This window comes from Lingula anatina, chromosome 7, assembly GCF_051362555.1.
Source record: "Lingula anatina isolate TDL-2025a chromosome 7, LinAna3.0, whole genome shotgun sequence".
Lineage (NCBI taxonomy): Eukaryota > Metazoa > Brachiopoda > Lingulata > Lingulida > Lingulidae > Lingula > Lingula anatina.
Window position 1 is genome coordinate 9,366,075 of NC_141773.1, and position 23,379 is coordinate 9,389,453.

Sequence of the window (23,379 nt, forward strand, 5' to 3'; positions counted from 1 at the left end):
TTCAAGTACGTAATGTTGTCAGCCACATGTACCCTTTTGACGGCCAGTTTGATTGCTTTTCTTTTTTTCATAATTTTTGTTTTCACTTTGGCATTTCTCGCCTTAATAATTATTGGTCTTGGTCTGCCCGCTTTTCCTGGGATTCTATATGTGGTGATGATTTCGCTCTCCTGCAGTTCGACATATGCGGCCCCTCTCAGTGTTTTTATCACTTTTTCTTTCACTTTCTCATGAGATTTACTCACTCCATAAACTTTAACATTGTTTTCTGGAGTGTTGTTCATTCCTATTTGAACAACAGCTTGTTTCCACGGCCATTTGTTTATTGTCTTTTACTCTCTTCCCAAGTTCCTCGGCTCCCTTTCCCTCTCGGCCAGTTTTTCCCCAGCGCTTGATTGTCCATATTTACATCGTCCATTCTGTCTTTCATCTCGGTTATCATGCTGGTATGCCTTTCCTCTTTTTCCATAACATGCTCATTGAACTCTTTTTTTATTTCGTTCATAAAGTCAAGCAGTGATTGCTGGACTATCTGCCTGAGATGGTCAGTTTTAACAGTGTTTCAATTCATTTTTTATCTCTTCTAATTCATTCTGTATCTCATTTTGTAGACTGAACGAATTCCCCTCTTCTCTGGTGCTTGATAATTGACTGTGAGATCTCTTGACACTTGGCAGCTAACAAGGTCTGTCTTTATCCTTTGCATTCAGCCTGGCTGAATTAAAGTATTGGCGATGTTATCCACTGTCTATACAATAGGTACTGTGACACTACCATTGTGTACCGTAGGCCTATACGAGTCTTCATCGTAAGTTTTACTGCATTTTCCCTGCCTATCCATACATTAAATTTGCTTGTTACAAGTCTACATTTTGGTTCGATCCTTCTAGAAAAGCTTTTAAGAAAATGGCCTGATCATGCTGATTTTCGACCTAGACCTGCCCATTATGAATATTCATCAGTTCTGTAAGTTTCAAGCCAAAAGGTAAAATGGCTTTCCACTTATCGTTTTATCGATGAAAGTGCACAGCGACGATGAAGGTGACGATAGACACAGGTGATGGCTATATATACAGACACATCTGTGTCTGTACACATCTGTGTCTGTACATAAAAACAGCATAACTTTTGAGAAAATGCCGATTTTCAGAATTGACCTATGTATTATGAATATTTATCAGTTCTGTAAGTTTCAAGCAAAAAGGTAAAATAGTTTTCCACTTATTGGTGAGAGTGCACGGTTACAACAGACGCAGGTGATGGCTATATGTATAGACACATCTGTGTCTGTACATAAAAAAGTATCCATGAAAAAATGCTTAATGCAGTTCCCACACATACACTGGGGCATCTTCTTGATGATACTGGTAGGTCTATCAATACCAAAAGTTTGAACTTCCTCACCCTAATGATCTAGGAGGAGCTAGCTGAAGTTACAATGTAGAAATTTTGTCATTAAAGTAATTCTTCTCCAATATCTTCAATTCATTAATGTCCTGTTTGTCAATGAACGCGGATATAAATTGTTGCTTTAATCTGTACCCCAGCTGAGCAGTCCCCCTCCTCCCTTGGTGCAGACATTGTCAACATCTGCAACCTCCCTCCCTGAAGGTGACTTGACAGAAATATAAGGTGTCACATGCATGTTTGTTTGACTCCTAACCTTGCATTTTTGTATCGTCCTTTGCTTTGTATTCTGTGCTCTTTATTGCCAACTCCACACCATACCCAGCCAGTCTCACCTTCTCTTCAGATGGTTCCTAAAATTACACACTAATATCCTCAATGAGAAGTAAATAACTATTTGATTGTAATTTTCAGACATGCTCACAAAATTATACATGGATTCAAAATAACTGATGAAAATGAACTTCATAGGAATCTGCATTTGAAAAATGTGTCCAAAACATAATTTGCTGCATAAAATTCTCAAGTTGACAACCAATGCACAATTTTAATATTAAAACCAGAGGATCAGAGAGGCGATACCACCTCTGGGTATTGTACCACCATCTGGAGTAAGCACATTTGTATGGAAAACAAACAAAAAAAAAGGTGGCACCAACTCCAGTGTTGTGCTTGACAAGCTCTATAAAATGCAGTAAACAGTTTTTTGTTGAAAATCACTATTTATAACTAAATCATGGGGAGAAGTAAAAGGTAAAATCCAAATTTGTGAAGTGCGATTAATGGTGATAAGTAGGTCAACGGTCAAATTCAAGGTCACAGGAAGACTCAATATACAAGTTCCTGTTCAAGTTCAATAGTAACTATGGGCCAGTTTTGAAGATATAAGGGACAAAAAAATTGGCAAAGTTCAGTTCATGGTGAAAAGAAGGTCAAGGATCAATTTTAAAGTCACTGTTAGATTGCAAGATACAGCTTCCTATTCAATTTCAATAGTAACCATAAGCCTTATCTCTGTTTTAGAGATGTAAGGGACTAAAATGTTGCAAAGTTTATTTCATGATGAAAGGTCAGAGGCCAATTTCAAGGTCACAGTAAGGCTGCCAGTATATGATTTCCTATTTAAGTTCAATAGTAATTATGGGCATATCTCTGCCAGTTTTGGAGATATAAAGGACTTATTTTGGGGTTACAGCAATTTGCCATAAAATCCTTACAGAAGAAATTAATTGAAATAACTAAAATATTGTTTTGGCCAAATTCATGAAATGGGAGGTGCTCAGAAATTCCAGATGTTCAAATTTCATGAAATTCTGTCATTTTTGACAGTAGGTTGTCTGTCCCTGGCAAAGCCTTCTGTTATCTTTTCCTGGTGTTCTTTTATGGCATATTACCGTATTTCATATTTTATTTTCACCCCATTGTACTTTTAGATATAGCACAACTCGTAAACAGTATGGAAAAGAAAAAAATAACAAACACCACCTCCAGTGTTGTGCTTGACAAACTCTATAAGTTACAAAAACAAGAGAGTTTTCAGTTTTGGCTTCTGATGGCCGATTCTCCAAAAAAAATGCACAGATTGACCCCAAACTCAAGAAGATGAACGATGACCCTAAGGGTAATACCTGCCCATAATATTATAGGTTAGGTCTGTGTAGTTTCTGAATATTGGCGCAAATAATTTTTTTCGTAAAAAAATAAATTCCCATTTTTAGAAAATTTTGGCCCGTTTGACCTTTAATTAAAGGTCAAAAGTTAAATCCAAGGGCATATCTGAAATCTCCAGAAATGACTTATGGTCAGCCATCTACATATATTTTTCTCATAATTCCTTTGGTTTGAGAGATATTTAGCATTTAATTTTGGACAAGGGTGCATTGCAATGACCTCCACCCCTAACCTGTGCACTGACAAAGTCCAAAATTTAAGTGGAATGAGTTGAGATTATATATGACTCAAGTCCAAGAGATGGTTATGCAGGCTCTTGCAGTCTTGGAGGAGAAGCGGTAGTGATGACATGGTGGCGGAGCCAGTGGATACAGTGGATGCAGCAGACGAGATGGGTTGGAACTAAAACCATGTGTACTGCCAGTGCCTATACTGGTGGTACAATAATTTACTTTCACCCTTTTACATTAAGAAGTAACCTAAGCTTCAGAGTTCTTTTAAATGTTTCCAACAATAAAGGTATGCGAAAGAAACATGTTATACTTTTTTTATTAAATCAAAATAGCCAGTAGACTCGTACACAGCTTTCTAGTGTATGGACAGGTATGTACGTCTTCATAATATTACATGTGTATATGCCAGCTGTGGCGATATCACTTTATTTACTATCATGTGTACATGTACCAGTAGTATCAATTCATTATGATTTTTGTGTCTTGTTTAAAGGATGTCTTAAGAGATTTTTTAAATAATAAAATGAAAAGATTCCCTGCGTTGCTTGACTCATACTGTACCTACTATGTATACAGGTAAAACTGACACGCAGATTGTTCATCGGTTAACTAATTAAATCATTTGGTACCTGATAAGGCATCAAGTGTTAATTGTTCAATTGTTTGGTAAGAGGGGCGGCCACAACTATGGTCTTTCCTCTGTAATTAAAACCTTCTAATTTTGTGTGTTAAATAGCTGAGACAGGAATTTTTGACTCCTTCCCAGATTATAATTACACTGTTTACTGTGTCTTACACTAGTATGTGTACAAAATTTAAGACAGGTAAAAAATGTCAGACTTTTGGTCTGACAAGCGTGAAAATTCTGTCAAACTGAAACAAAACCGTCAGACCAAAACAAAATTATAGTAATATTATTATTTGATTTATTAAAATGTTTTAATGCATATTTTTATTGTTTTCAATCAAATAAAATCATTCAAATAAAGTGTTTTCCATTTCAGTTTCTTTTTATAACTTCATGTTTAAAGTCTTTTCTTTCTTTTTATTCTTCAATTTATTCTTCACATATTTAGGTGTTTTTTTTCACGCATTGTTTTCCCCTGAGTTCTATTTGTCGAGTCTTCGCTCGATCAGTTGATTAACTAAACTTTAATGGTTTTTATTTAAACACCGTTGATCTTCTCATATTATAGGTTTTCTTCCAGCCTTCGAAATGTTCGGCACAAACACGGTCTCCTGCTCTTGATCCAAACCTGCAAAATTTTCCTTTCTTTCTACCGATGTTGTCTACCCATATTTTTCATTTCAACGAGTTTGTTGGGAACTTATAAAAACCATGTGTCGATCTCTCTTACTGTTATTGTAGCAACGGGACACACAGCACGTAAACCCAGGCATGTTTTTCAGCACTGCTGTAAGTGTTTCCACATAGCATAGGACTCACTTTCCCACAATGCAATTTCCAACATGGAAAAGATGAAAAGGGTCAATATGCTGCATTATTTTACACATTGTGAAGCTAAACAGGTGGATGAGGAAATAAAATACCTTATAAGGCTTACCCTCTTTTCAGACATAGTGTCTTGTCTATTTTGTTTTAAAATGGTTCATGCCACAACTTCACAACATCTTATTGTCTACCAATTTGCAAGTACCTTTGAGTGCCACTGTTAATGAGTCGTTTCATTTCCTTGCTATCACACGTGACCTTGCCCTGGACGTCGACAAATGTATCACAATCACGGGGAGGGTTATTATCCTTGGCCACCTGAACACAGAAAATTCAATTAAAAAGTATACAGCAGTAAAGTTTATAAAATATGTATATACCTATACCTGGATCCTAAGAACAAAACCAACATAACCCTTTAACAGGATAAAAATTCTTCAAATGAGATTCCATTTTAAGGCAGTTTTACCACCAAAATGGCATGGATATAATATTTTTCATTTAATACTTTACAAAGCTGAGTTTTAAAGTTAACAATTTACTGCACACACAATTTAGTAATAACTTGACCTTTTCAATAGGGAAAAAATTATCAAGACTTCAGATACATAATTTTGGAATCACCAGCATTTGTGGTAAATAGCATTATGTGTAGAAAAGAATTAAAAGGTGGACTGCTTTTCAGTTCTGTTCCTACCAATGAATCGGAAGATTCAAATTTTAAGCAATACAGTAACTGTAAAACACAGTACCTGAAATTCCCCCCTTTGAAAAGATCAAGCTATAACAGTTATTCAACAACCAAGTTTATGGAAAACAAGTTATAAATTGGCTGAACAACCCTGTTAAAACTCATTGGTAGAACTGTGATGTAGGTTCAGAGAAATCCTTAATGTGGCAGTCTAACATTTTACATTCTGGGGGACTGGAGAACGCTTTAGGTTCTGGAGGGGGGGGGGGGGCATACCACACCCAGTAAATCACAAAAATAACTGGATGTTAGTTAATAAGTTTTAGTTTGACTGATAATGGATGTTAGATGTTTTAAAATTATGTTTGTTTGAAAGAAAATTCAGAAGCTCTTTCCTCAATTAGGCCTGGATGGATCTACAGGACAATATGTGCACATACTGCCATACCTGAACATATAAATGTTAAGACATTTCTGTTTACTCACCTGATTATGCATTTCTACAGCTGGTGAATAAGATCTTAATGATAATGAAAACTTGAGAAGGCCCAGTTGTAATTTGGAAGGAATAAGTTTTTCTGCTATGGACAGAATCATCTCATACACTTTTAGGTTCTTCTGAAAGGAAAAAACATGCTCATTAAATAATGCTCGTCATTTTTCAACCCCATAGAGTCCGTCACCCCATACATGCGGTTCAGTTCACTCTTACCCCAAAGACCCAGAACCACGTATAGTATGCGTATCATGGAAATATTGTTTTGTTCCTTTTTGAACAGTAAATTTATGATCATTACGTTCCTTCAGATATGATTGTTGGCTCTTATTTGAGCTATCTTAGGGAATGTTAAAATGTATGAGAGGAGTCAGAAAAACATAATTTTATAGATGTTTCATAAACTAGTGGTAAAATGGGGCAGCTTCTCACCACTTCAAATATAATACTAAATTCCAGATAATTTAAAAACATAAAGAACGGTCTCGCTGAATTTTTCTGAGTACATTGGTAACTCACATCACTTCATTCTGTTGAATTCATGTACATCTGGACACCAAAATGACACTCACTCAATGGACCTCAAGGACATCCATGTAGAATGCTAGATATCACTTTTCCCTGTACATCCATAAGTTCCATTTTTCATGTAATAATGAGAACAATTCCATTTAATTTAACTTATTCCTGCACTGTTGCATACATTTTGACAGCAGTTATTCAATTTTAAGTAGATTATTCTCTGTCTAAAGGTTAGAATGGTTTAAAAAACCTTAAAGCACTCTCCTGTCAAAAGACAATAGGTTGGGCCATGCTTTATTTTGTGTAAAGTCACGGCATTAACGAATGCGTTCCACGCACCAGTGCACAGGGTTAATTAATCTTGCTTTAAGCCAGATAAGGCACTCGGCGCTGAGCTTTACAAGAAATAGAGCAGATAATTGTCTTGGCTTCGCCTCGCCAATTATCTGCTCTATTTCTCGTAAAGCTCAGCGCCTCGTACTTTACCTATACCATAAAAATAAAATTGCTCAGAGAATTACTTGCAGAATTGCAAAATTAGACTGATTTTCAAATTCAAGCTGTATTTTTGTCCCATGTTTCTTTTCTGTAAGTTGAGAAGTGTTAATGACATGGTTTTCACTAGAGGATCAGAAGGGTGTTACCGCCTCTGGAAATTGTACCACCTGCTGGAGTAAATTGGTTTTCCTTGAAATGTGTTATCAGTGTTGCATCAGTTTCTCTTGCTGACAAAAGAGAAAACCTAGGGACAACACTGGGCATATCTCTGCTAGTTTTGAAGATATGAGGGGCAAGAAAATATGCAAAGTTCAGTCGGTGGGGAAAAAGTAGGCCAAAGGTCAATTTCAAGGACACAGTATATGACTTCCTATACAAGTTCAATAGTAACAATGTGCATTTCTTTGCCAATTTTGGAGATATAAAGGTCAGAAAATATGCAAAGTTCAGTTCATGGTGAAAAGTAGATCAAAAGTCAAATCCAAGAGCATATTTGGAATCTCCGCATATGACTTTCGGTCAGACTTCTGTAGTAATTTTTCCCATAATTCCTTTGGTTTGGGAGATATTTAGCATTGAATTTTCAAAAATTTTGTCAAGGGTGCATTTAAAAAAGCGTCACGCCCAGGCCAATGCACAGTCTGAGACAAAAAACCCATGGGGTTTAAGTTGAGATTATATGTGACCTAAATCCAAGATATGGGGACACAGGTCCTTGTGGTCTAGGAGGAGAAGCGGTAACGGTGACTTGTTTCCGGTACCCGACTGCGGAGCCGGCAGAGCTGTACGAGACAGGTCTGGACTAAAACCACAAGTACAGCCAGCATACACACTGGTGGTACTAATTAAATGGTCACTATGGTGGCAGTGCCCAAAACAGGGTTTCCTTTAATTATTACATAATGCTTTAGAGCCACCAATTTTTAACTATGCACTGCAAGTAACATACATAGGAAAAAGATGTGATTAGCATAGGTCTTCAGGCCCATCAAAATTCAAGGTAAGTTTGAGAATCATAAGCAGCAAGTTTTCCTGAAATGGTCACCATAATGGCATGTCCAAAATAGGTTTTCTTCAATATACATACAATAAAACATAATGCTTAACAGCATAATCATCACCTATCTTTAATTATGGTCTGATCTGATTTTCAAACTCAACCTGTATTTCAGTAAGATTGATCACTCCTGTGAGTTTAAAACAAAAGGCCTCTCGGTTTTCCTTGACCAATCATGCCGATTTTAAAACCACATCTACATTTTATGAATATGCATCAGTTCTGTAAGTTTTAAGCCAAAAGGTGAAACAGTTTTCCACTTATGGGGTTATCACTGAAAGTGGATTGGCAATGCTGCCAAAAATGCCCACGATGACGAATGCAGGTGACTTCTAACAGCATTCCAGTGACTGGGAATATCATGCAATGCAGATAGCAACTGCCGATTGATCACTGATGAGGGTCACTCACTGATCCTTAAACTGAAGTATATTCTTGGCAATTCATAAAACAATCTTTTTAATAGCATGTAGTTCATTCAGTTAAACCAGTAGAAACCACTGCGTTCATTCAGTTAAACCAGTAGAAACCACTGCGTATAAAAGATGACATGCAAAATGAAATCATATCATTCAGAAAAACTGTATACTTACTATCTTGCATGTCAGCAGTGTTGGCCTCTGCCACAGTATCCACAAAAGCCCAGAACATGGCATTACTCTCTTTGGCCAGAAACTCGCTGAAATGATATAGTCATTTTCATTTAGCTTATGCAGGTTGTGAAAATTTAGTAGATAATAAAAGCCTCATGTTCAGATTTTAATTGTCCATATATATATATATATATATATATATATATATATATATATATATATATATATATAGTAAAACTAAGTCAACCCAAAACCTTCAGACTATCACCCCATTTCCATAGATTAGATCGACCTACTTTAGATCGACCTAACTCCCTGGCGGACACGAAAATTAATTACCCCCTTAAAGCTTGCAGTAGGCGGGACGGACATTTAAGTCGGATTATCTGAAAGTAATCTAGTGAGACTCCCCGCGGGGATAGATCGATCTAAAATCTATGGGAACAGAGCCTATCTTTCACTATGAGCTAATTCTAAGTGACTGTCTTTGCTTATAAGACCTCAGGCACATGCTCACAGGACCCATACCAAAATAAGATCATCTCTTTAAGGCCCCACTATGCTATGCAGTTCTCAAGGGCCAATTTTCCATATTCCTTAAAACTTACATAAAAAAAAAGTTATTGAGACAACAGCGACGACAGACGCAGGTGACGGCTATATGTACAGACACATTGTGTCTGTACACAAAAAAAAAAATTAGCAGGATCAATCTATCTCAGTGAGGATGGATTCTCACCAAGGTGCAGTCAATGTAATAAGCTCACTTGTCGGGCACGTCCCATCCTAACAAAAAATACTTAGGTAAAGTCAGGAAAGCTTTGTGGTCTATGACTCTGTTCATGTTGCAGTGTGAGGGGGTGTGCCAGACAAATTAAGCTGATCAAATTGACTGTACCTAAGCAAAATTCCCACTGAGATAGATCAATCCAGCTACTGCGATAACTTCAATTCTGAACAAGGCCTATGACAGAAATATGTTAGAACTAGCAAGTGTTCTATTTCTAACAAATATTCAGACATAGGAAAAATTTTGAGAAGTGAAGGTCCAGAGGATCTGTACTACAAAAGATCTGCAGTTGCTCCCAATTCTGTGCTGGTCGAACTAAGTATCTTATTTGTGTTAGTCTATGTTTAGCCTCTGACATATCTGCAAGCGGCGATGACCTATCAGACAATGAGTTTCCCCAAGTCTGAATATTTTGTAATTGGTTCTTATAAACGCAGTACATGAACTCACTGCCAAGCAGGCTATACCTAGTTTCTAGCATCAGTGGTGTCGACTCCCATTTGGCATCTAGTGACACAGAGACAAATTTGGACTTGGCATCTACTTCACGGCAGGCATGCAGCACCAAGATAACTAACAAAACAAGCCCTGCCTGCAAAAAAATGAAATGGGAATTAATTTTTATTACTTTAATTTCTAATTCTACACCATGACAGATAAGAACATTTAAATGTACAGATCTGTATTTAAATCTGTATACAGACTGCATCAATATATAATTAAGTAAATGACAAGCAAATGCTTAAATGAAAATTAAATCAACAAATGGACAAAAGAACAAAATTTAAGATTTGGGTTATGATCCATTAATTAATAGGAAAATAAAAATGAAAATATAAATTAGAATATTAATAGTAATAAAATTCCCAATGCAATTTATCTGAAAGGCAGAAATACTGATCAAAGTTACCACATGTTGAAATAAGGAATATTAATGAAAAGTCATATATATATATATACATACATATATATATATATATATATATACAGAGGCGTAATCAGACCTTTTAAAATTGTACACACAGATTTTCAAGATTCCCATGTACACTTAAGCGAACAGATAAAGGGCAGATAAAATTAAATGTGTCAAATATCATAGCTCACTTTTCACCAGTAATAAAATCATCAGTTTTAACTCGTTCAGTTTTAAAATGTTAAATACATTCCGGTGATTTAATTAAGTTCCGTTTTATTATTTCACTCAGAACCAAACAATCAATACGATCCTCCACTGACGCTCCTTCCTGAACGAACTCCATTGAATGAATATGAAAATTTCCTTCTCGTCTCGCTGAGACCGAGCCGGTTGATGATCTTCCGCAAACAAAAGCCATTGAACGAATATGAGGTTGCAAACGATCTCCCGCTGACGATACAAAAATTGCATTCTCGTCTCGCTCTTTGGCAAATGAAGTCTCTTTAACAAATATGAAAATTGCCTCCTCGTCTCTATCGGATTGCGAATGATCTCTCGCTGAAAATAAAAAATTGCCTTTTTGTCTATCAGCTTTGTCAGGTGCCATATGTATGAAGGTCTGGAAGGTGTTCCCTTTCATAATTTGGCGGTTAGTTTGCTAAGAGTTTGTTTAGGGCGTAGACGTGTTTTGTACCGCATGAAGGCCACTCTTGTCACTGCAGCATACGGCGTGGAATGTGTATTTTAAAGTTAATGAAAATATTATATTGTGTTTTGTAAGCTTTAGAAAGTAGTTTCTTCATGACTGAATAATAGCCTGCACTACAGATTAAAGTAGTATCATTCAACTGGACGCATCATAAAAGCTGGGTACGTCAAATTACTCTTAGAAAATTTTATGCAATTTTATGCCACCCGGACAAGCCAAGACGTCATTTTTTTTTAAATCTTAAACCGTCTAGCCCTCATTGAAAATATAGGCCATCTGGTGATGTCAGCGGCCGTCCAAATGACTGCTGGATGGTTCGCTTGGAAAAGCCTTGCTCATAACGGTATATTTATTTAACAAGGGGCTTACTGACGCAAATTTTGGACACTTATTGTGCCTGCTTGTATCGAGCTAAATTCTGAATAACAGCGCCGCACTGCTGTTCAATGTGGTTTGCTTCAGTTATCCTGAGTTCTCAGAAAATAATCTGAAAAACAGTTGATCATTACACTATTATTAAGCCTTCTTGCGATCTTGTGATATCCATGGTCAGCTTCTCTAAGTTGAACTTATATACAGTGTATGGTATCACCCAGCTTACAGTTCTGATATATTTAAGTTTAATTATTTGTTTGTAATTCTAAAAATTGCTCATGCCACCCTGTTTTCTTCAACTATCAAAATTTGGGAATAAGAGCACTTTTTGCTTAAGAGTTTAAAATACACAGCAACATTTGCTTCAGTTATCCTGAATTCTCAGAAAATAATCTGAAAAACAGTTGATCGTCGCACTATTACGCCTTCTTGCTATCTTGTGATATCCAAGTTTAAAATACACAGCAACATTTGGAACACACAAAAATGTTTGTTATAATAAGGCAAATCCATCCTCTTTTGCACGAAAGCGCTCCCATTGTTATCAAACACATAGGAATGTTTTGAAAGGCATTCAAAGATGATAACCCAATGTTGTTATCCAGTATCAGGGACGTGCTTATATATATATATATATATATATATATATATATATATATATATATATATATATATATATATATATATATATATATATATACATACTCACATCCAAAATTATAAGTTCCAACAACAATGAGACATCAAAATTTCAACTTGGCGCCAATCTTATGAGCACACTTTCCACTTAGAATATATATATATACACAGCATCATATTTTGCTATATATTCATTTAAACCACAGCTAGCAGTAGAACAAAAGACTTGGCTGCTGTATTCCACATACAGGCATATCACGTACTAGTGCGTTTCATGGTCTGTTGCACTCCCGTTACTCACTAGCTAATAAGGGCCCAGTATCTGTTTATCGGGTCCTAGCGCCTACCACGGATCAGACATCAATGAAAACAAGTCATTTCTCAAACTTTTGATATCATGAAACAGCATTTATCCAAAAACTGATAGTTAGCGTTCTCGAATTTGAATGACAAGTTGCTCAAAATACAGATTGTGAAAACGAAAGTTTAAAAATCTACACATCCAAAGTAAATGTCCTGCCTTCTTTGACAATGACAATTTTCTTAATCTGTGAAGGCATGTGAGGTATCAAGGTATCATCACCATCATTACATGATGGGCACGGGTGGATCCAGGATTATTTGAAGGGGGTGGGGGGGGGGGGGGTCCAAAATGACAGGCCTCAGTTGTGAAGCTGCTCATCGCCCCTTGGTGTGGGGTTTGGGGCCTGCTCAAGGGCCCAATTTTTGATGTTTTGGAGAGCAAACTGTATATAAGAAGGCCAAATAAGCTCAAGGGTCAGAAGAGAAAAGCATGAGGCAATAAAGGTTGCCGTCTTGGATCTACTTGATCATAACAAACCCGTGTTCATCACACATACATGGGTACTTTTGTAGTATACCCCCCCACCCTGTAACTTCCTGAAACTTTCATTTTTCAAACATTTTTTTTACATTGTCTTTTTCACCTATGTCAAAGCTGTTGAAATAAAATGTTTTTGTAATTACCTGTGGTCTTTTTATTAGTTTTAATCATGTTTAATCCACCCCATTGAAATACAATATGAAAATTTACAATGTACCCGCAGTCAATAACTTGCCGCGTTTTAGTTGGCTACTCTACCTTATTTTATGTGAACATAGGATTGATACAATGTATACTTGGACTTCCTCTGTGAAATTATTATAAGCTACTTGTTCACACAAAATTACCTTAGAGTTAGCCAACGAAAACGCGGCAAGTTATTGACTGCAGGTGTAAATTGAAGATTCTAACATTGTATTTCAATGGGCTGGCTTAAACGTAATTAAAACCAATAAAAAGTCCACAGGTAATTACAAAAGCATTTTATTTCAACAGCTTTGATATAGATGAACAAGAAAATGTAAAAAACTGTTTGAAAAGTGAAAGTTACAGAAAGTTACAGGGTGGTGGGGGGGGGGTATACTACAAAAGTACCCATACATGTACAGTTAACAGAATACTACTAGTGCGTGGTCAACAATCACTGTCTTTGAGTCATTCACACAGCCTCCATCGCAAACTTCAATAAATTTCATATCTTCGGGAATTTTGTAACGAAAAACACTAAACAAGATTATGAAGAAAATCACTTCATTCTAACAATTATTCTATCTACAAACTGAAAATTTTTGACGCAAAAATCTCTTAAATTGTGGCCTCTATCACCGGACGGAAATTCGACCACGAACTCACACACAATCGCACAATCAGGCAAATAAGCTGAGCAGTAGACTTACAAAAATATTTCGCAAATAATAAACACGAATGCTGCTTACCATTATAGCCGGAATCTTCATGTCGTCTGAGAATTAGAAATGCACCGGAAAGGCATCTGCGCAGACTCGGACTCCTTCTTGAGGAGAGTTGAGATAAACAAACAGTCGGGTTTACAAACAGAAATACCCCACCCCATTAATGCTAGAAACATTAATTCCCATTGATTTGTAAAGGTCAGCCCCGTCCTAGATTTTGAACCAATTGGCCACGCTTACACCATTTATCTGCACCAATATATTGACACCGCCACCAACCTGACATTAAAGAATAAAGTTTACACTATTGCCGCAGATCGACGACGATACCGGTTATGCAATCATCTTACTTAAATGACCTGGACCAATCCCAACGCTTTGAGCTACCCAGCAAGGGCTAACACTTGCCAGCCACTACAGTGGCTAGATCACATTATAACATCTTTGACTTTCAAATTAAAGTGACTAGAGCCGATTTCCACAGCATCTACATTCCGATTGTGGTAGTTGAGCTGCCACAATCGGAATATCAATGCTGTCGAAATTGGTTTAGTCCCTTTGTAGTACTTTTAAAATGCTGGAATTGGTCAGGACCAGCGCAATCGATGTGTCGCAATAGGTCAGGCTCAACTACCACAATTGGAAAATCGAAGATGTTAAATTAGGATCTAGCCCCTGTAGCAGCTGCTGGATTTTGACTCTGGCTTGGTAGCTCAGTTGGTAGAGCAGTGGCTTGGTGTGAAAGAGTCCCAGGTTTGAATCCCAGAGGAAGCCTGGAGTTTTTCTCCCAGTCTATCGATTGGTCCAGCTCAACTACCATAATCGGAGTGTCGATGCTGTCGAAATTGGCTCTAGTCCCTATGTAGTACTTTAAAAATGCTGGAATTGGTCACGACTAGCGCAATCTGTTTGTCGCGATTGGATCGGCTCAACGACCACAATCAGAATGTCGATGCTGTCGAAATCAGCTCTAGTCCCTTTGTAGTACTTTTAAAATGCTGGAATTGGTCAGGACTAGCGCAATCGGTGTGTTGCGATTGGTCAGGCTCAACAATCACTATCGTAATGTCGATGATGTCGAAATCGGCTCTAGCCCCTGTAGCAGCTGCCGGATTTTGACTCTGGCTAGGTAGCTCAGTTGGTAGAACAGTGGCTTGGTGTGCAAGAGTCCCAGGTTCGAATCCCACAGGGAGCCTGGTGTTTTTCTCCCAGTCTATGGATTGGTCCAGCTCAACTACCATAATTGGAGTGTCTATGCTGTCGAAATTGGCTCTAGTCCCTATGTAGTACTTTAAAAATGCTGGAATTGGTCACGACTAGCGCAATCTGTTTGTCGCGATTGGTTCGGCTCAACTACCACAATCAGAATGTCAATGCTGTCGAAATCGGCTCTAGTCCCTTTGTAGTACTTTAAAAATGCTGGAATTGGTCAGGACTAGCGCAATCAGGGTGTTGCGATTGGTCAGGCTCAACAATCACTATCGGAATGTCGATGATGTCGAAATCGGCTCTAGCCCCTGTAGCAGCTGCTGGATTTTGACTCTGGCTAGGTAGCTCAGTTGGTAGAGCAGTGGCTTGGTGTGCAAGAGTCCCAGGTTCGAATCCCAGAGGGAGCCTGGGGTTTTTCTCCCAGTGTATCGATTGGTCCAGCTCAACTACCATAATCGGAGTGTCGATGCTGTCGAAATCGGCTATAGTCCCTTTGTAGTACTTTAAAAATGCTGGAATTGGTCAGGACTAGCGCAATCGGTGTGTTGCGATTGGTCAGGCTCAACAATCTCTATCGTAATGTCGATGATGTCGAAATCAGCTCTAGCCCCTGTAGCAGCTGCCGGATTTTGACTCTGGCTAGGTAGCTCAGTTGGTAGAACAGTGGCTTGGTGTGCAAGAGTCCCAGGTTCGAATCCCACAGGGAGCCTGGGGTTTTTCTCCAAGCCTATCGATTGGTCCAGCTCAACTACCACAATCGGAGTGTCGATGCTGTCGAAATCGGCTACAGTCCCTATGTAGTACTTTAAAAATGCTGGAATTGGTCAGGAATAGCACAATCGGTTGGTCGCGATTGGTTCGGCTCAACTACCACAATCGGAATGTTGATGCTTTCGAAATCAGCTCTAGTCCCTTTGTAGTACTTTAAAAATGCTGGAATTGGTCCGTAAAAGCGCAAACGGTGTGTTGCGATTGGTCAGGCTCAACTACCACAATCGGAGTGTCGATGCAGTCGAAATTGGCTACAGTCCCTATGTAGTACTTTAAAAATGCTGGAATTGGTCAGGAATAGCACAATCAGTTGGTCGCGAGAGGTTCGGCTCAACTACCACAATCGGAATGTTGATGCTTTCGAAATCAGCTCTAGTCCCTTTGTAGTACTTTAAAAATGCTGGAATTGGTCCGTAAAAGCGCAAACAGTGTGTTGCAATTGGTCAGGCTCAACAATCACTATCGGAATGTCAATGCTGTCGAAATTGGCTCTAGTCCCTATGTAGTACTTTAAAAATGCTGGAATTGGTCACGACTAGCGCAATCTGTTTGTTGCGATTGGATCGGCTCAGCTACCACAATCAGACTGTTGATGCTGTCGAAATCGGCTCTAGTCCCTTTGTAGTACTTTAAAAATGCTGAAACTGGTCAGGACTAGCGCAATCGGTGTGTTGCGATTGGTCAGGCTCAACAATCACTATCGGAATGTCGATGAGGTCGAAATCGGCTCTAGCCCCTGTTGCAGCAGCCGGATTTTGACTCTGGCTAGGTAGCTCAGTTGGTAGAGCAGTGGCTTGGTGTGCAAGAGTCCCAGGTTCGAATCCTAGAGGGAGCCTGGGGTTTTTCTCCCAGCCTATTGATTGGTCCAGCTCAACTACCACAATAGGAGTGTCGATGCTGTCGAAATTGGCTCTAGTCCCGATGTAGTACTTTAAAAATGCTGGAATTGGTCAGAAATAGCACAATCGGTTGGTCGCGATTGGTTCGGCTCAACTACCACAATCGGAATGTTGATGCTTTCGAAATCAGCTCTAGTCCCTTTGTAGTACTTTAAAAATGCTGGAATTGGTCCGTAAAAGCGCAAACGGTGTGTTGCGATTGGTCAGGCTCAACAATCACTATCGGAATGTCGATGATGTCGAAATCGGATCTAGACCCTGTAGCAGCTGCCGGATTTTGACTCTGGCTAGGTAGCTCAGTTGGTAGAACAGTGGCTTGGTGTGCAAGAGTTCCAGGTTCGAATCCCAGAAGGAGCCTGGGGTTTGGCATAAGAAAGCAAAAAGAAGGGCTTCAGAGATCAAAAAAAGAAAGGAAAAGAAGGGCTTTAGAGAGGCTTTAGAGACACGAAAAGAAGGATTTAGAGGGACTTAGAGATAAGAAAAGAAGGGCTTTAGCGACACCAAAAGAACGGCTTTACAGAGCAAAATAGAAAGGAAAAGAAGGAAGGGCTTTAGAGACACGAAAAGAAGCTTTAGAGACACGAAAAGAATGGAATAGAAGGGCTTTAGAAGGGCTGTAAGACACGATATCAAGGTTGTAGAGACTCGAAAAGAAAGGAAAAGAAGGGCTTTAAAGAAACGAAAAGAAGACTTTAAAGACACGATATGAAAGGAAAAGAAGGGCTTTAGAAGGACTGTAGAGACACAAAAAATAGACTTTAAAGAAACAAAAAGAAAGGAAAAGGAGGGCTTTAGAAGGGCTGTAAAGACACAATAAGAAGGTTGTAGAGACTCGAAAAGAAAGGAAAAGAAGGGCTTTAGAAGGACTGTAGGACACGAAAAATGGACTTTAACGAAACAAAAAGAAAGGAAAAGGAGGGCTTTAGAAGGGCTGTAAAGACACAATAAGAAGGTTGTAGAGACTCGAAAAGAAAGGAAAAGAAGGGCTTTAGAAGGACTGTAGGACACGAAAAATGGACTTTAACGAAACGAAAAGAAAGGAAAAGGAGGGCTTTAGAAGGGCTGTAGAGACACGAAAAGAAGACTTTAGAGACACAAAATGAAAGGAAAAGAAGGGCTTTAGAAGGGCTGTAGTACACGATAAGAAGGTTGTAGAGACTCGAAAAGAAAGGAAAAGAAGGGCTTAAGAAGGGCTGTAGAGACACGAAAAGAAGGTTGTAGAGACTCGAAAAGAAAGGAAAAGAAGGGCTCTTGAAGGGCCTTTAAGACACGAAAAGAAGACTTCATAGACACGAAAAGAAAGGAAAAGAAGGGCTTTAGAAGGACTGTAAAGACACGATAAGAAGGTTGTAGAGACTCGAAAAGAAAGGAAAAGAAGGGCTTTAGAAGGGCTTTAAAGAAACGAAAAGAAGACTTTAAAGACACGATATGAAAGGAAAAGAAGGGCTTTAGAAGGGCTGTAAGACACGATAAGAAGGTTGTAGAGACTCGAAAAGAAAGGAAAAGAAGGGCTTTAGAAGGACTGTAGAGACACGAAAAATGGACTTTAACGAAACGAAAAGAAAGGAAAAGGAGGGCTTTAGAAGGGCTGTAGAGACACGAAAAGAAGACTTTAGAGACACAAAATGAAAGGAAAAGAAGGGCTTTAGAAGGGCTGTAGTACACGATAAGAAGGTTGTAGAGACTCGAAAAGAAAGGAAAAGAAGGGCTTAAGAAGGGCTGTAGAGACACGAAAAGAAGGTTGTAGAGACTCGAAAAGAAAGGAAAAGAAGGGCTCTTGAAGGGCCTTTAAGACACGAAAAGAAGACTTCATAGACACGAAAAGAAAGGAAAAGAAGGGCTTTAGAAGGACTGTAAAGACACGATAAGAAGGTTGTAGAGACTCGAAAAGAAAGGAAAAGAAGGGCTTTAGAAGGGCTTTAAAGAAACGAAAAGAAGACTTTAAAGACACGATATGAAAGGAAAAGAAGGGCTTTAGAAGGGCTGTAAGACACGATAAGAAGGTTGTAGAGACTCGAAAAGAAAGGAAAAGAAGGGCTTTAGAAGGACTGTAGAGACACGAAAAATGGACTTTAACGAAACGAAAAGAAAGGAAAAGGAGGGCTTTAGAAGGGCTGTAAAGACACGATAAGAAGGTTGTAGAGACTCGAAAAGAAAGGAAAAGAAGTGCTTTAGAAGGGCTGTAGAGACACGAAAAGAAGACTTAAGAGACACGATATGAAAGGAAAAGAAGGGCTTTAGAAGGGCTTTAAAGAAACGAAAAGAAGACTTTAAAGACACGATATGAAAGGAAAAGAAGGGCTTTAGAAGGGCTGTAAGACACGATAAGAAGGTTGTAGAGACTCGAAAAGAAAGGAAAAGAAGGGCTTTAGAAGGGCTGTAGAGACACGAAAAGAAGACTTAAGAGACACGATATGAAAGGAAAAGAAGGGCTTTAGAAGGGCTGTATGACACGATAAGAAGGTTGTAGAGAATCGAAAAGAAAGGAAAAGAAGGGCTCTTGAAGGGCCTTTCAGACACGAAAAGAAGACTTTAAAGACACGAAAAGAAAGGAAAAGAAGGGCTTTAAAAGGGCTGTAAGACACGACAAGAAGGTTGTAGAGACTCGAAAAGAAAGGAAAAGAAGAGCTTTAGAAGGGCTGTAAGACACGATAAGAAGGCTTTAAAGACACGAAAAGAAAGGAAAAGAAGGGCTTTATAAGGGCTTTAAAGACACGAAAAGAAGACTTTGAAGACACGAAAAGAAAGGAAAAGAAGTGCTTGAGAAGGGCTTTAGAGACAGGAAAAGAAGGGCTTTATAGGCACGAAAAGAATGGAAAAGAAGAGCTTTAAAAGGGCTTTGATAAAAGGAAAAAAAGGGTTTCGAGACACTTAAAGCCCTTCTTTTCCTTTCTTTTTTGCTCTGTAAAGCCCTTCTTTTCTTTTCTTTTCGTGTCTCTAAAGCCTTCTTTTCGGGTATCCAAGCCCCTATAAAGCCCTTCTTTTCCTTTCTTTTTTGCTCTCTAAAGCCCTTCTAAAGCCCTTCTTTTCCTTTCTTTTTTGCTCTCTAAAGCCGTTCTAAAGCCCTTCTTTTCCTTTCTTTTAGTGTCTCTAAAGCGTTCTTTTCGGGTATCCAAGCCCCTATGAAGCCCTTCTTTTCCTTTCTTTTTTGCTCTCTAAAGCCGTTCTAAAGCCCTTCTTTTCCTTTCTTTTAGTGTCTCTAAAGCCTTCTTTTCGGGTATCCAAGTCTCTATAAAGCCCTTCTTTTCCTTTCTTTTTTGCTCTCTTAAGCCCTTCTAAAGCCCTTCTTTTCCTTTCTTTTCGTGTCTCTAAAGCCTTCTTTTCGGGTCTCTAAGCCCCTATAAAGCCCTTCTTTTCCTTTCTTTTTTGCTCTGTAAAGCCCTTCTTTTCTTTTCTTTTCGTGTCTCTAAAGCCCTTCTTTTCGGGTCTCTAAGCCCCTATAAAGCCCTTCTTTTCCTTTCTTTTTTGCTCTCTAAAGCCGTTCTAAAGCCCTTCTTTTCCTTTCTTTTAGTGTCTCTAAAGCGTTCTTTTCGGGTATCCAAGCCCCTATGAAGCCCTTCTTTTCCTTTCTTTTTTGCTCTCTAAAGCCGTTCTAAAGCCCTTCTTTTCCTTTCTTTTAGTGTCTCTAAAGCCTTCTTTTCGGGTATCCAAGTCTCTATAAAGCCCTTCTTTTCCTTTCTTTTTTGCTCTCTTAAGCCCTTCTAAAGCCCTTCTTTTCCTTTCTTTTCGTGTCTCTAAAGCCTTCTTTTCGGGTCTCTAAGCCCCTATAAAGCCCTTCTTTTCCTTTCTTTTTTGCTCTCTAAAGCCCCTATAAAGCCCTTCTTTTCCTTTCTTTTTTGCTCTCTAAAGCCCCTATAAAGCCCTTCTTTTCCTTTCTTTTTTGCTCTCTAAAGCCGTTCTAAAGCCCTTCTTTTCCTTTCTTTTAGTGACTCTAAAGCCTTCTTTTCGGGTCTCTAAGCCCCTATGAAGCCCTTCTTTTCCTTTCTTTTTTGCTCTCTAAAGCCCTTCTAAAGCCTTTCTTTTCGGGTCTCTAAGCACCTATAAAGCCCTTCTTTTCCTTTCTTTTTTTCTCTCTTAACCCCTTCTAAAGCCCTTCTTTTCGGGTCTCTAAGCCCCTATAAAGCCCTTCTTTTCCTTTCTTTTTTTCTCTCTAAACCCTTTCTAAAGCCCTTCTTTTCCTTTCTTTTCGTGTCTCTAAAGCCTTCTTTTCGTGTCTCCAAGCCCCTATAAAGCCCTTCTTTTCCTTTCTTTTTTGCTCTCTAAAGCCCTTCTAAAGCCCTTCTTTTCCTTTCTTTTAGTGACTCTAAAGCCTTCTTTTCGGGTCTCTAAGCCCCTATGAAGCCCTTCTTTTCCTTTCTTTTTTGCTCTCTAAAGCCCTTCTAAAGCCTTTCTTTTCGGGTCTCTAAGCACCTATAAAGCCCTTCTTTTCCTTTCTTTTTTGCTTTCTAAAGCCCTTCTAAAGCCCTTCTTTTCCTTTCTTTTCGTGTCTCTAAAGCCTTCTTTTCGGGTCTCCAAGCCCCTATAAAGCCCTTCTTTTCCTTTCTTTTTTGCTCTCTAAAGCCCTTCTTTTCCTTTCTTTTTTTCTCTCTTAACCCCTTCTAAAGCCCTTCTTTTCGGGTCTCTAAGCCCCTATAAAGCCCTTCTTTTCCTTTCTTTTTTTCTCTCTAAACCCTTTCTAAAGCCCTTCTTTTCCTTTCTTTTCGTGTCTCTAAAGCCTTCTTTTCGTGTCTCCAAGCCCCTATAAAGCCCTTCTTTTCCTTTCTTTTTTGCTCTCTAAAGCCCTTCTAAAGCCCTTCTTTTCCTTTCTTTTAGTGTCTCTAAAGCCTTCTTTTCGGGTCTCCAAGCCCCTATAAAGCCCTTCTTTTCCTTTCTTTTTTGCTCTCTAAAGCCCTTCTAAAGCCCTTCTTTTCCTTTCTTTTTTGCTCTCTAAAGCCCTTCTAAAGCCCTTCTTTTCCTTTCTTTTCGTGTCTCTAAAGCCTTCTTTTCGTGTCTCCAAGCCCCTATAAAGCCCTTCTTTTCCTTTCTTTTTTGCTCTCTAAAGCCCTTCTAAAGCCCTTCTTTTCCTTTCTTTTTTTCTCTCTAAAGCCCTTCTAAAGCCCTTCTTTTCCTTTCTTTTCGTGTCTCTAAAGCCTTCTTTTCGGGTCTCCAAGCCCCTATTAAGCCCTTCTTTTCCTTTCTTTTCGTGTCTCTAAAGCCTTCTTTTCGGGTCTCTAAGCCGATATAAAGCCCTTCTTTTCCTTTCTTTTTTGCTTTCTAAAGCCCTTCTAAAGCCCTTCTTTTCCTTTCTTTTCGTGTCTCTAAAGCCTTCTTTTCGGGTCTCCAAGCCCCTATAAAGCCCTTCTTTTCCTTTCTTTTTTGCTCTCTAAAGCCCTTCTTTTCCTTTCTTTTTTGCTCTGAAAAGCCCTTCTTTTCCTTTCTTTTTTGCTCTCTAAAGCCCTTCTAAAGCCCTTCTTTTCCTTTCTTTTCGTGTCTCTAAAGCCTTCTTTTCGGGTCTCCAAGCCCCTATTAAGCCCTTCTTTTCCTTTCTTTTCGTGTCTCTAAAGCCTTCTTTTCGGGTCTCTAAGCCCCTATAAAGCCCTTCTTTTCCTTTCTTTTTTGCTTTCTAAAGCCCTTCTAAAGCCCTTCTTTTCCTTTCTTTTCGTGTCTCTAAAGCCTTCTTTTCGGGTCTCCAAGCCCCTATAAAGCCCTTCTTTTCCTTTCTTTTTTGCTCTCTAAAGCCCTTCTTTTCCTTTCTTTTTTGCTCTGAAAAGCCCTTCTTTTCCTTTCTTTTTTGCTCTCTAAAGCCCTTCTAAAGCCCTTCTTTTCCTTTCTTTTAGTGTCTCTAAAGCCTTCTTTTCGGGTCTCCAAGCCCCTATGAAGCCCTTCTTTTCCTTTCTTTTTTGCTCTCTAAAGCCGTTCTAAAGCCCTTCTTTTCCTTTCTTTTAGTGTCTCTAAAGCCTTCTTTTCGGGTATCCAAGTCTCTATAAAGCCCTTCTTTTCCTTTCTTTTTTGCTCTCTTAAGCCCTTCTAAAGCCCTTCTTTTCCTTTCTTTTCGTGTCTCTAAAGCCTTCTTTTCGGGTCTCTAAGCCCCTATAAAGCCCTTCTTTTCCTTTCTTTTTTGCTCTCTAAAGCCCCTATAAAGCCCTTCTTTTCCTTTCTTTTTTGCTCTCTAAAGCCCCTATAAAGCCCTTCTTTTCCTTTCTTTTAGTGTCTCTAAAGCCTTCTTTTCGGGTCTCTAAGCCCCTATGAAGCCCTTCTTTTCCTTTCTTTTTTGCTCTCTAAAGCCCTTCTAAAGCCTTTCTTTTCGGGTCTCTAAGCACCTATAAAGCCCTTCTTTTCCTTTCTTTTTTGCTTTCTAAAGCCCTTCTAAAGCCCTTCTTTTCCTTTCTTTTCGTGTCTCTAAAGCCTTCTTTTCGGGTCTCCAAGCCCCTATAAAGCCCTTCTTTTCCTTTCTTTTTTGCTCTCTAAAGCCCTTCTTTTCCTTTCTTTTTTTCTCTCTAAACCCCTTCTAAAGCCCTTCTTTTCGGGTCTCTAAGCCCCTATAAAGCCCTTCTTTTCCTTTCTTTTTTTCTCTCTAAACCCTTTCTAAAGCCCTTCTTTTCCTTTCTTTTCGTGTCTCTAAAGCCTTCTTTTCGGGTCTCCAAGCCCCTATAAAGCCCTTCTTTTCCTTTCTTTTTTGCTCTCTAAAGCCCTTCTTTTCCTTTCTTTTTTTCTCT

The 23,379-nt window shown here is 38.7% G+C and overlaps 2 protein-coding genes across 4 annotated transcripts in view; both read right to left on the reverse strand.

The window, feature by feature from the left end:
• LOC106177829 (UDP-glucose:glycoprotein glucosyltransferase 1) overlaps positions 1-4,906 on the reverse strand; it is a 45,229-nt gene extending 40,323 nt beyond the window's left edge. Inside the window, exons 1-2 of the mRNA XM_087017155.1 lie at positions 4,877-4,906; positions 1,664-1,760 (exon numbers count right to left, since the gene is read on the reverse strand). Coding sequence (XP_086873281.1) covers positions 1,664-1,760; positions 4,877-4,891 — 112 coding nt within the window. The 5' untranslated portion in view covers positions 4,892-4,906. The remainder of the gene's footprint in view (positions 1-1,663; positions 1,761-4,876) is intronic.
• Positions 1,664-13,982, reverse strand: LOC147760715 (UDP-glucose:glycoprotein glucosyltransferase 1-like). 3 transcript variants are annotated; one of them, XM_087016529.1, is made up of 7 exons: positions 13,830-13,982; positions 9,879-10,003; positions 8,622-8,707; positions 6,471-6,572; positions 5,942-6,073; positions 4,970-5,082; positions 1,664-1,773 (listed from the first exon to the last, which is right to left on the reverse strand). In XM_087016529.1, exons 1-4 carry the CDS (start codon positions 13,848-13,850, stop codon positions 6,556-6,558), a joined length of 249 nt encoding a protein of 82 aa, XP_086872655.1. In that variant the 5' UTR covers positions 13,851-13,982; the 3' UTR covers positions 1,664-1,773; positions 4,970-5,082; positions 5,942-6,073; positions 6,471-6,555. The 3 variants fall into 3 exon arrangements, with proteins under 3 accessions (XP_086872655.1, XP_086872654.1, XP_086872653.1); XM_087016528.1 differs by lacking the exon at positions 6,471-6,572 and having other exon boundaries at positions 5,942-6,070; XM_087016527.1 differs by lacking the exon at positions 6,471-6,572.
• Between the last annotated feature and the right edge of the window lie 9,397 nt (positions 13,983-23,379).

Excerpts from the sequence above, each read along its gene's own strand:
- LOC147760715 (XM_087016527.1), bottom strand. The coding sequence starts at position 13,850 with ATGAAGATTCCGGCTATAATG. Across the intron at positions 10,004-13,829 it reads TGAAGATTCCGGCTATAATG|GCAGGGCTTGTTTTGTTAGT; the intron begins GTAAGCAGCATT and ends ATTTTTTTGCAG. Across the intron at positions 6,074-8,621 it reads CACTGCTGACATGCAAGATA|AAGAACCTAAAAGTGTATGA; the intron begins GTAAGTATACAG and ends TTTTCCTTTCAG.